At 36.2% G+C, this 12,252-nt stretch overlaps 2 protein-coding genes and 1 long non-coding RNA gene across 4 annotated transcripts; 2 read left to right on the top strand and 1 right to left on the bottom strand.

Moving 5' to 3' along the window:
- Window positions 1-1,356: 1,356 nt before the first annotated feature.
- Window positions 1,357-4,234, top strand: LOC111830540. 2 transcript variants are annotated; one of them, XR_002833956.1, is made up of 4 exons: window positions 1,357-1,519; window positions 1,844-1,962; window positions 3,545-3,837; window positions 3,914-4,234. It is a non-coding gene; the product is annotated as an uncharacterized LOC111830540 (long non-coding RNA). The 2 variants fall into 2 exon arrangements; XR_002833955.1 differs by having other exon boundaries at window positions 1,357-1,962.
- A 2,216-nt stretch (window positions 4,235-6,450) lies between these two features.
- On the top strand, window positions 6,451-6,910 carry LOC17887278. Its single transcript, XM_006293214.2, is given in 2 exon segments — window positions 6,451-6,500; window positions 6,502-6,910. Coding segments are annotated over 2 exon segments (459 nt in total).
- A 449-nt stretch (window positions 6,911-7,359) lies between these two features.
- Window positions 7,360-10,159, bottom strand: LOC17885805 (phenylalanine ammonia-lyase 2). Its single transcript, XM_006290598.2, has 2 exons — window positions 9,621-10,159; window positions 7,360-9,311 (listed from the first exon to the last, which is right to left on the bottom strand). Exons 1-2 carry the CDS (start codon window positions 10,025-10,027, stop codon window positions 7,562-7,564), a joined length of 2,157 nt encoding a protein of 718 aa, XP_006290660.1. The 5' UTR covers window positions 10,028-10,159; the 3' UTR covers window positions 7,360-7,561.
- Window positions 10,160-12,252: the final 2,093 nt, after the last annotated feature.

The raw sequence follows: 12,252 nt of genomic DNA on the forward strand, positions 1-12,252 counted from the left end.
ACCGACGTGGCCACGTCTGAATCCTAATGCTCGATCCGTTTGGTTTATCATGAGGTTGAAAAGAAACTCTATACATATATATGTATGTGTGTTTGTGTGTGTGTGTATGAATGAATGAGGAGAGAAAAATGAAAAGATATACACAATCTTAAACAACTGAAGAGATGATTAAACTTAACGTACACACGCGTGAAATAAAAATTGAATGTTTTGGTTGGTGTCTAGCGTTGCCGAGAAGTAAATTGTGTGGGCTTTGATCATCTTCGTAAGTGGTAGATATAACTAACTCATATTTCTGAAAAATGATATAAAGAAGAAAAAATTAATAGATGTTTGGTTTAGTTTTAGGAACATTGATATCGTTAAACTAAATTTGCTTTTGTCTTTGACGTTTGTGGTTCCTGAATATTTTAACATGTGATTAAGGTTTATTTGTGAAAAAATACTCATGATACTATACGACGGCGATAGTTCTTTCATCCTTAAAAAAGTAATCATCTTTTAGCTCTTGCGTTCGACTTTGAAATACCCGGTTGTATTATTTTCCTTCGATCCAATTTATCAAATGTTTTATTTATTTATTATTAGATGCGTGTAAAATTTCAATGTATTTATTTTACGTATTTGGTTATACTGTTTTAAATTAAAATATCACATACTAAATAACATACATGTTTTTATTTTTATTTTTTTATCGGATGTCCCCGAAGGGACACATACATGTTTTTATCTAAATTAGATCTTATAAAATAGACAAAGGGAATAAATTTACACAAAAAGATAGATACAAGAATAAATTTATACGACAAAAATTTCTATGTTGGGAGTATTTTTGTATTATTATTAGTTTTTTTTGTCAATTTATTGTAGAACTAAATAAAAAAAAAAAAAATCATTATCTGCAACATTTATTTTGTCAACATTTATTTAACTTTTTTTTTTTTTAATGTTGGTATTGAAAGAACCCGGTTTAAATTAATTTCGGTCAGATTCGTTAAACCCAATGGGAAATCCCGAAAACTCACAACAATGGTGGCGAAGAATCAAATCGATGACTGTGTTGTCATGTTTGATTAATGGAAGCTAAACTTCTCCATCGCCTCATCAATGATCCTCCAAGTCTCTCCGTTGGCCTCATCGAAACACAGTGTTAGAGGTTAAATCTTGGTTAACTTTGGTTAATAGAAATTAGAATTGATTTCCGGTTTAATGTCGTAACCAAGCTCATATAAAGCTTGAGTATACGTTACTTTACTGTTTAAGCTTTGTAACAAACATTTATACGATTGTTAAGCTGTTCTTCTCTCCTCCGTCGTTTTCTCTCTTTTCCGGTTAATCAGTACATTCAATACACAGAATCTTCCACCGTCTTCTTCTCCTTCGGTGGATAGAGAAGCGACTGGAATTATAAGAATCAGAATCAGTAGGCTTGAGAGAGTGAGAGAGTGAGAGAGTGAAAAAAAACCCATACTACCTCTATGGAGATTGTTTGCGCGTTCAAGACTGATTGCTGCATTTTGTAAGTTTTTGCCTTCTGAGTTCTGAGATATGCTTTTGGAGAATTTGGTTACTGGCTTGAGCTTTTACTCTCATGTAAAAGAAAAATTGGTAACATAATGTTTCTTTCTCTCTTAGAGTCAGGGGAAGCAACTGATCTTTTAAGTAAGGTTTAATTACATAGCTCATTATGTTGATGGCTCAGAGAGGTTCTCAATAATATTAGGGAAAAGATTGTTTTTTTTTTTTAGTGGTGCCGAGCATGGTCTTGTGTGTTTCTGTACTTTGATTCTTCGTGGTGCCGAGTATGGTTTTACTTTGTTGATGCTTTTATCAATTAAATCAGGAAGTCCTTGCTTTGTTGTTCATAATTCTATTAAAACCTGAAGCACTTGAAGGAAGAAGCTTTACTGATATTCCAAAGCAGCTACTCCCACCAGAATTTTGCTATAAGTAGATGAAAAGGTACTAATTCAACTACTCTTAACAATACTTTCTGTTTATATAAACTCACTTCTTATGAGTGTTAGTGTCATTTATTCATCACATGTTCATACCACAAGTCTTATGAAAAAGCATATATATACTTAGGATACTTCACAAAAAAACACAAAACATAGGCCAATAATCACTTCATGACATCACAATCTTTACATATACTCACATACACGTCTTAGAAGCTTCTTTGCTGATTCTAACCTGTTCCATCGTCTCCACCACTGCCTCCCCCGTTGCCACCCCAATTGTCATAGTTTTGTCTTGGAATGTTATGATGGTTGTCTACTCCTCTTGTTAATGGAATGACAGATTTGTCCTTCTGGACATGGTGAAGCCTCTGATCTTTTGTGTTTATCCCTCTCCCTCCACCCTCCACAATGAAAGAGCTCATAACCACCATTATTACCACCACCATCACCAACACTTGCCTTCTCTGAATTTTCATTTCTGTTTTAGTTTTGGTTCTTCCAATGCCTTGTCCTTTTTATAGAAGAAGTTAGGTTTAGGTATGCGAATTCTTTCAACTGTTTTCTGTGTGTTCCACTAGGAAAAGACAAAATAAAAGATTGAATTATTAGCCTTTCATTGATGTGTTTGTTTGTTATTGTTTTGTGACTTGTGACGATTGATACAATAATCAAAAGAATTATAATCATTCGTTCAAATAGGAAAGTTCCACCGTTAAAGTGGTGAAGAAGACACAAGAATCAATGAGAAGAATTGGTTAGTTGCCCGAATAGGAAACTTCCACCATTTTTTTATAGTGGATCACCTTCTATTCATACATTCATATTTGTCTGTGTACTTAAAAGTCAATGGGATGGTAACAACTTACAAAAAGTAAAATTTTCAAACAATTTGCATGATGTTAATTCCATGATTTCTTTGTTCTTTCTAATAGCATGCGATGATGGCCGAACAAGTTGATGACAAGTGTCTCTCCCACAGAATTATCTACACCCACAAAACAACCATCTGAATCATTGTCCTACTGATAGGTTCAGGATTTGCTATGCTAAATGATCATTTACAAATAACTTACTCTGCTATTAACATCAAAAGAGCCAAATCATTTAGAGAAAGCAACCATCATGCATTGAGTGTGTTTTGTGGGCTGCTAATTGCTCACAGGGCTTGAATAATATTTTTGAAACGGCTTAGTTAAGCCCCATGAGGAAATTTGAAATGGAATGAAATGTATATCTCAACTCCTTAATTTGAGGATAACCCTGTTAGTTTCTTCGTCTATCTCAATACTTTGTATGCATAGTTTGCAGAGCTTTTTATGGCTATGTTGATATTTAAGTTGATAATAATTCATCAGTTACAAGTCATCTAATTCTACTGCTGTGACACTCTTTTGACTTCATCTTCTTCTTAGCACATTGCATCACATGCCTTGAGCTCAAGTTTCACAATGTCTACACTATAAGGACTTTGACTCATCTTTATGTGTTTCCTCCTTTGATCTTTGCATTCAGTGCCTTCCTCAAAGTCAATGATCTTTGGTCTGACATGGTTAATAACGATGATGTTGATGATGTTGCAGGGATGTAGAAGCTGCGTTGAAAGTGAAAGGCGGGGTTTGTTAGAGCTGAAGGCCTATATGATCTCGGTCATTATTGATCCATGTTTAGACATTCATCGAGGATGGATGAGTAGTGATCGTTCTTGTTGCCCTTGGAGAACGTGTGATTGGAATCTCCCTATCCTTAGAATCCATACATTCCCATGATCCTCTTCCTCTACTGAAGAACCTAAATGTTTTCCATCCCTTTGAAGAGCTTCAGAGTCTCAACTTTTCGTCAGGATACTGCAAAGGCTGGTTCGACGAAAGAATAGGTCTGTTTACTCACGTTTTCATTTTTGTTAGTATTTCTAAGTCCTCTTACAATGTAAAATTCTTTTCTGCTTCTAGGTGGTGAGGGCCAGGGAAGTTTCAGGAAATCTTGAGACTCTGGATCTCGGTAACAACTCTTATGGTAGCAGACTAGCAGTGTCTTGCCATACTTGAAGGAGGCTGTGTCGCTCAAGACTTTGATTCTCCAAACTCCATGACAACTTATTTGACGGTGGCTTTCCTGTTTAAAGTTGGTACTCCTGAAATTATTAATACTCACATAACAAAAGCTGTAGTCAATACAATTTTATGTGTACTCTCTGCAAAAGTTTAAATGAATGTAGAAACAATCAGAGACTGAATTGGAGAATGAATTGGTGTATGATTGTTAAATTAAAATAACTAATGAAAATAAGAATAAAAGAACATTGAGAGAAGAATATAGCTACTGCCTCCCAAAATGAAGCATGGGGGAGACTTAAAGAGTTGGTTGGAAAATGGAATGTTGTATGATCAAATTTAAATTAAAATACCATTTACTTTAGACCCTTTAAAATCACCGAACCTCTTTATAGACCTTTCTTGAGTCCAGTGATTATCTATTACAAGTTGTCCTGTTATCCTTACCAAAATCCAAACTAAAATGTTTCACTATTTCTAGTTCAAATCTTAACTATACAATAAAATTAGCTTATGGTATTCATTAGTCATGACTCATGTTATATTGATTTCTTATACAAAAAAATAGAGCTTCAAATATTTTGGCACTGAATACTGAAAGAGTGATATAAAAATGGAAAAAGAATGACAGCTTGTAACTGTGGAAAGACACATGGGAAAGTCAAATCAAATAATAGTGGCAGTGGTTGTGTGAGAAGGTATGGCTTCCTCCTCAATCCTCATCTGTATGCCTCTCTAATTTTATTTTTCTTCCAAAATAATAAAAAGTCACAATAGCAAGGTTTTAGATTTTTTTTAGGAAATTGAATGATCCGAGTATGATAAAGAAGAACATTACACATATACTCCAACTTCATCCTATTCAATGATGATGTAAGCAATATATTCATCACTACGACATCAATGCTATGATTTGTATCTCAAAATACAATTTCATGTTCGTATGTAATATAGTGTTTCATATCTTTGTTATGTTAAACGTTTATCAAACTAAAGGTTAAACCGAAAGGGCAGATAAAATTCATTTCTTTTATCAAAATCATTCTAGTGTATTCTTGAACCCAAAATCATTCATCCTCATTACTCGAAGGAGTTTATTCGTAAGAATTATGAGTGAGACTCTAGAAAGACAAAACATCATAATAGCCTCAAGCACGTTCCCACAATAAATTTCATGCAGAAGGAGCCAGCCTAGTTTATAGAATGGCCCTCATTCTTATCTCGAACCAGCTCTTGAACCGTCCCGGGTCTAGTGATACATCAGTTCTGTCTGGTCCAAAGGCTTCTTTGCAATAGATTCTAAATTTTATAATCATCAAAAGTTAGGGAGGTAGAAAATTATATTTAGTTTTATAAAGAGTTTGATGATGATATGTGTAGTTTGTCTAGCTCAAAGATTAATTGAATTTGTTCCAAAATTAGAATCAGACATAAACCAAAAAAAACCTACTATTGATTTTTTGAGCTAAAACATTATTTTGTTCAACATCAAACAAGCTTAATTTTAGATTTGGTCCTAGCTAGTTGACACCTATTGGGGGAAAAAGAACATACCATAGGCTCATCTGCATAAGTGGATGTGTAAGAAAGAATGATTGCTCTTCTCATACTCAGCTATATTTGGGGGGATGAATCTGAAATCGTAATGAATATAGTTTCTCTCTGCTCTGTTCTGTTCTGCTTCCCAATCATATTGGACCCTGCAAAAACTGACACTTCTTCTTTATCAGACTCTACACTTGCAATCCATGCATTATAAACCCTTTTCACCCAACCCCTAGAGATTACCAAAACCCAAAAACAAAAACAAAAAAACAGACCTATGTAGATAGATTACTATCACATATACATTCACATAACCATTAAATCAATCTTCACATGCAGAGATCTCCCTAGGGATTATATCTTATCAAATGAACTTTGGATTTGTACAGATAATCTAAGGCTAATTCAAGAAGTTCACTTCAACTAGAGACTTGATCTTCAAGAACTCACCAAAAAGATCGAGTAAATTTTTCAAGCCATGAATCATAAAATCGAGATCACACTTTATCCAAGAAGATTTAAAAACCCATCACTCTTATCTTTCTTATGTGGTGGGGTCTTATAAGCCTTAGTCCCCATGAAAATCAGTTACAAGTGAAGAAGAAGAAAAAAACATTTCTTAATAGCAAATGTAATAATGCAATGCATGTTCGTACAATTTCAGTTTTATGAAGGAAAATAACGGAACCGCACGAGTGATGAAACCAAATGGCCAAAACAATTATCATGCATGATTTAAAAGCCCTCGTGATGTATCTTATCATAATATATATAAAAAAATCTTGCCCATATCATATTCAGAAACACTACATTTAATATCACCATGGACCTAAGATTCATTTTTCTATCTTAAGGGGAGAGCTATGTGAATCATTCATCTATATATACACATGTCCTTCACCGTCGTACTTCTCATCACCAAAAAGCCATCTCTATCTCTCTTACTCGTCATCTATTTCTCCTTCTATACTCAAAATGAAGAACAAGTTCATAAAGTCCTGCGAAAACAAACTCAAAACCATGAAGAGTAAATCCATAGTCATACCTTGTTGTACATCTTCATGTTCGAGTTGCTGCGAGAAGCTTTGTTGGGGATTCAAGAAGGAAAATGAAGTGATACCAAAAGATGTTCCGAGGGGGCATTTGGTAGTGTATGTTGGTGATGATTACAAGAGGTTTGTGATAAAGATGAGTTTGCTTACACATCCCATCTTTAAAGCATTGCTTGATCAAGCTCAAGATGCTTATGACTCATCAAGACTATGGATCCCATGTGATGAGAACACTTTCCTAGACGTTGTTCGTTGCAGTGGCGCTCCTCAGCATCAGAGAAACTGCATTGGCATGTAATGTAAGAAGGGAGGATTCAAAAGACCTATTCATTTGATTTTGATCCCATCATCATCATCATCATTCTCCTGAGAGAGTTAATGTTGATTATTGATTTAGATAATGTTGTACACTAATTAAGTAAGAGTTTTCGTAATATAAGTATCACCATCGATCGTATTATAAGCAAGTGTTCACTAAGCATGTAGCATTTTCGAATGTTTCCAATTAAACTGAAACATTAAGACTCTGACAAAGATCTGAAGATAAAAAATAGCAAAACTTCTAACATAACCTGATCATGCCTGTCTCTATTGTGTGTCATAGAAAAAGACTTGAACTCTTGTCTGATGCAGATATTGTCAGAGAATAGAAACAAGGTTCAGTTTTCTAAGAGGAAAACTCACATAAAAGGATTCATAATGCTTAGACAGAAACGGCCAGGAACAAGTAGTACAGTACTACTACAGTTGAACTCAAATGGCAACATAAAACTAACAAAGTTCACAAACGAGTTTTTACACGTAATTTTCATATCATATATATCTTACAAAGTGACACCATTCACATTACAATCAAAAACTCAATTCAAACATAAGACAGTAAAGACCAACAAAAATTTTAAATCGAAACAGAAGAAAAGAAAACAGAACAGAACAGAGGAATGCTCTCTTAGCATATCGGGATCGGAGCTCCGTTCCATTCCTTGAGACAATCCATCAACGGATCAATAATTTTACCTTCACACATTGCAGTGAAAACCTTATCAAACTCCTCTCCCGGAGACACAACCTTTTCTCCGGTCAACAACTTCGTACCGAGCTCTTCCCTCACGAACTTATACAAGGGATACGACCTACACTCCTTGATCCGGTTTGGAATCGCTGCATTTCCGCTACCGTAAGCCGCTCTGGTCGCTTCCACTTCCTTAGGAAGCACAGCCTTGAGTTCCTCCTCGAAAGCTCCAATCTTTTGAAAGATTGAAGTCCCTGCATTCTTCTCTGTCTCACCGTTGGAAAGAGCGTGATCAACAATGACTTGTCTTAGCTTCTGCATCAAAGGATAAGTAGCGCTACATGGATCATCGGCGTATGTGAAGACCTGTTCACGATCAACAACCTTAAGCAAGTCTTTCTCGCAGAACCGTGATGGATGAAGCTCACCATTGACTCCAGTGGTCAACACTTTCTTAGCGACTTGAGAAACTGTGTTCTTCACAGTTTGTCTCAGATTCTCCTCAAGATGTCTCAAATCCACAGCTTGACATATCCCCACAAGGAACGTTGTTGACATAAGCTTGAGAATGTCCACAGCTTCAGAGGTTTTACGAGACGAGATCAATCCAAGAGAGTTCACATCTTGATTATGTTGTTCAGCTGATTGAACATGGCTTGTGACTGGATTGGCCAAGTACTGAAGCTCAGAGCAGTAAGAAGCCATAGCAATCTCAGCTCCTTTGAAACCATAATCCAAACTCGGATTACTCGAAGCTGTTAGATTCGAAGGAAGTCCATTGTTGTAGAAGTCGTTAACAAGCTCAGAGAATTGAGCAAACATAAGTTTCCCAATCGCAGCAATGGCCAATCTCGTGTTATCCATAGAAACTCCGATGGGCGTTCCCTGGAAGTTACCGCCGTGAATGGCCTTGTTCCTCGAAACATCGATCAACGGATTATCGTTAACGGAGTTGATTTCACGCTCAATGGACTTGGTAGCTTGACGGATTACTTCAATCTGAGGTCCAAGCCATTGAGGAGATGTACGAAGAGCGTAACGATCTTGTTTAGGCTTCTGCAATGGATCCATCTCGTGAAGCTTTTGAGCTAATTTCATGTATGAGCTCCCGTCGAGGATGTGCTCCATTATCGCCGCCGCTTCGATTTGGCCAGGGTGATGCTTCAATCGGTGAGTCAGATGATCGGTGAACTCAGGCTTCCCGCTCATCACCTCCGCGAAGATCGCCGATAAAACCTCCGCTAACACCGCTTGAACATTCGCTTCAAACAAAACCATCGAGGCCATGCCAGATCCAACCGCCGTGCCATTAACGAGAGCTAAACCTTCCTTAGGCTGCAGATCGAAGAATCCGGTACTGATTCCGGCTTTCTCGAAAGCTTCTTTCGCGGTTAAGGACTCGCCGTCAGGACCGGTGGCTTTTGAGTTAGGACGTCCGGTGAGGAGTCCGGCGATGTAGGAGAGAGGAACGAGATCGCCGGAGGCGGTAATGGTTCCACGGAGAGGAAGCGAAGGAGAGATGTTGTGATTGAGGAGACTCGTAATCGCTTCGAGGATCTCGAACCTGATCCCTGAGTATCCTTGGAGTAGAGTGTTGACTCGAACGAGCATGGCGGCTCTCGTGGCGGATTGCGGCAGCGTGTGACATGCCTCCTTCGTGTTTCCGAATATTCCGGCGTTCAAAAATCTGAAAAAAAAAAACAGAAATCAACAAAATTAAAATTACAACCGACCCGAACCGAATAAAACCCGACCCGAGTAACCGACCCGGCGTGTTTCCCATGCAATGTACTGAACTCGTGCGTATATTCAGTGACAAATTATACAAGAACAAATTAATCTCTGCCAATTATCCACTTAACCTACTAATTTAATATTTCTCTCATCACAAATCCCAAAACAATGTTTGAAAAAGAATTAATGTTTAAATCACATTCCTTAGTTACTTACTACTCATAACGTAACGCTTAATTATGAAATTAATAAAAATTTGTACCTAATGAGTTCAGTTTGTAGTGCGGTGCCGTTTTTGGTTCTCCGGTGAGAAGTAGCACCAAAGCCAGTGGTGACACCGTAACTGTCAGTGCCTTTGTTCATACTGTCCATAACCCAATCGCTGCTAGCTTTGACACCGGCTCTTGAAGACTCAGCTAGCTCAACCTTGACGTCCGCGCCTACGGTGGAGATGGCAGCAACTTGTCCGATCGTCAGTGTTTCACCTCCAAGATTCACAACTGGTCTACGGTACTCATCAACCATCTTCTTGACTTCGTCTAGATGGCTTCCTTTCATTTGCTCCGCGGCTAATCCCCAATTCAACGGATCCGAAACAGTCTTTGTCATCACCGCCGCTTTGGCACTCTTCTGTCCTCCGTTGCATAACATAGCCTCAATCTGATCCATTTGGTTTTTTCAAGAAGTTGAGTGTGTGTGATCAGATTATATCAGATCTCTCTCGATGAGTTTGTTTGGTGAAGGAGGAGAGCGAGAGAGGATATGAATTGTTGGTGTGGGAGGTTTAGAGTTAATCTGAGGAAGAAGAGAAGAGAGAAGAGTCGTTTAAATAAGAAGGACAATGTTAGTGTTGTTGTTAGGTAAGCAAAAGAGAAGAGAGTACACAAGAGTTGATTTTCGTAAATTATAATTAAAAGAAAAAAAGAATGAATTGAGGAGGGGTGGGTGAGAGATTTATGATGACCGTTGGATGAAGCTTATAAATCTAATGGTGGAGAATGGAGAACGTGAATTTGGTTTGAGTCGCAAAAAGTGTTTTTCGTATTCTTTTTTATAATACAATTTAAATTAAGATATTAACGCGTTTGGTATGGTTAAAAATTGTGCGTTCGTTCGATCAACGTCAACCCTCAAAAGGGGTAGAAGAAAGGTAGTCGTGGCTGGTGGCTGAGGCAAATAGCGTTTTGCGGTTGGTGAGACTTTTTACGAGTAAGTGTTGAGTGACTATGGTCTATGGTTTTGGGGAGTAGTTGTATTATCGTTGTGGATTGTAAAAAAACACGTACACCTTGGGTCAAATCCAAAAGTCGTCTCTACTTATATTTCATTTCGTTCTAAATATATACTATATATATTATTTGATATACAATAAAACAACGAACTACTTGAAGTCGAACCAAACCAGCATGAACCTTTTTTTAAAAAAAATATATCTTTCATTATGGGTTAGAGAACAGAGACTACACTTGGACATTTGATTTGGTAAGGAAGGTGCATCCTTTTTATTTTATTTAAAAATATATATTTCTAAGTTTCAACACTAAACCAAACATTTGACCTCAAAACAGATATAACTTAATGATATTTACTAGATTTGCACTAGGCGGAACGTTTGACTCCGGTTAAACAGATGACTATATATATATATTATACGTTTCCAAATATGATTATTTTTCAAGTGATGATGTGAGTTTTGTAAGTGTAATTAAGTGATATTTCATAATACTTTTAGTACATCATAATTAATTTTATAGAAGGAATGAAATAGGAAAATATATATACATTTTTCTTAACCGATACATTTAAGGTTTATAACCGATACTAGCTTGGCTTTTCTAATCTTGTATTGAACATACTACATATAGCTTGGTTTCGGATAGCATTTGGTTTAGTTTGTACTTATTCGTATATTCCATAACTCCTTTTTGAAACGATTATTCTTAGATTTTATTTTCTAACTTTTAACGGCTAAATATATTGCAAAAGACATTATGACTTTTACATATAAAACTTTGACTTTGTGGTCATTAGAGACACAAACTGTGATGAAGAGTTAATTATAATTCATTAATTGGAATTGGTGGTATCAATTATGTCGTCCTTAATCACCAATCATGGATACCCCAGTTTTTTCTATGCTAGCTATAGTACAGTAAGCTAGCATAGAAATCAATGTACAAATCATGATGATGGTATCAACTATTCAATGTGCTAACTTAATAACCATCTCATTTACTCTTATATTTCATCTCACTGTGAAATAAACCATTTCAATCCAAAAGTAAAACCTTTTAAAATCTCTTTGACATTTTTGTGTTAGGTTTGGTATGTATAGTTTGCGAACGCCAGCGTCATGCAACATCAAAGATAACATGTTATATTAGCGTACGTGTCAAACATCATAGACTAGACAAGCTAAGCTGATGCTAGTTTCAAATTGCTTAGTTTTACCCCGGTTTGGTCAGATCCTAACTTGTAAACTTTCTATGGCCATCTCACTAAGTGGCTCAGAGAAACACATAGAGGTATTGGATTAGAGATATTTCTTTTTTGAAAAAATGGATTAGAGATATTTTGAAAAAATGGATTAGAGATATTCAAGTTTCTTTTATATAGTAAGCGTTAATTTCCAATAATAATGTGTCTTTTAAACTTTGAGCTACTTACAAGTACAACATTATACAGTATATTTTAATGCTATGTTTTAAATTTATGGGAAACACAATATAGACCCATGAATGTGGAGCTAATTGAAGAAAACACACCGTTTGCATGAGATGGTAAAGACATGACATGTACGCAATTACATTCTTTTTGTTATAATGCTGTATTTTATTAATTTTTATAAAAAATACTAAAACCAAAACAATCAACTAACTAGCTGAGAACACATT

This window comes from Capsella rubella, unplaced genomic scaffold, assembly GCF_000375325.1.
Source record: "Capsella rubella cultivar Monte Gargano unplaced genomic scaffold, Caprub1_0 scaffold_5, whole genome shotgun sequence".
NCBI lineage: Eukaryota > Viridiplantae > Streptophyta > Magnoliopsida > Brassicales > Brassicaceae > Capsella > Capsella rubella.

Excerpts from the sequence above, each read along its gene's own strand:
- LOC17885805 (XM_006290598.2), bottom strand. The coding sequence starts at position 10,027 with ATGGATCAGATTGAGGCTATGTTATGCAACGGAGGACAGAAGAGTGCC. Across the intron at positions 9,312-9,620 it reads CTACAAACTGAACTCATTAG|ATTTTTGAACGCCGGAATAT; the intron begins GTACAAATTTTT and ends TTTTTTTTTCAG.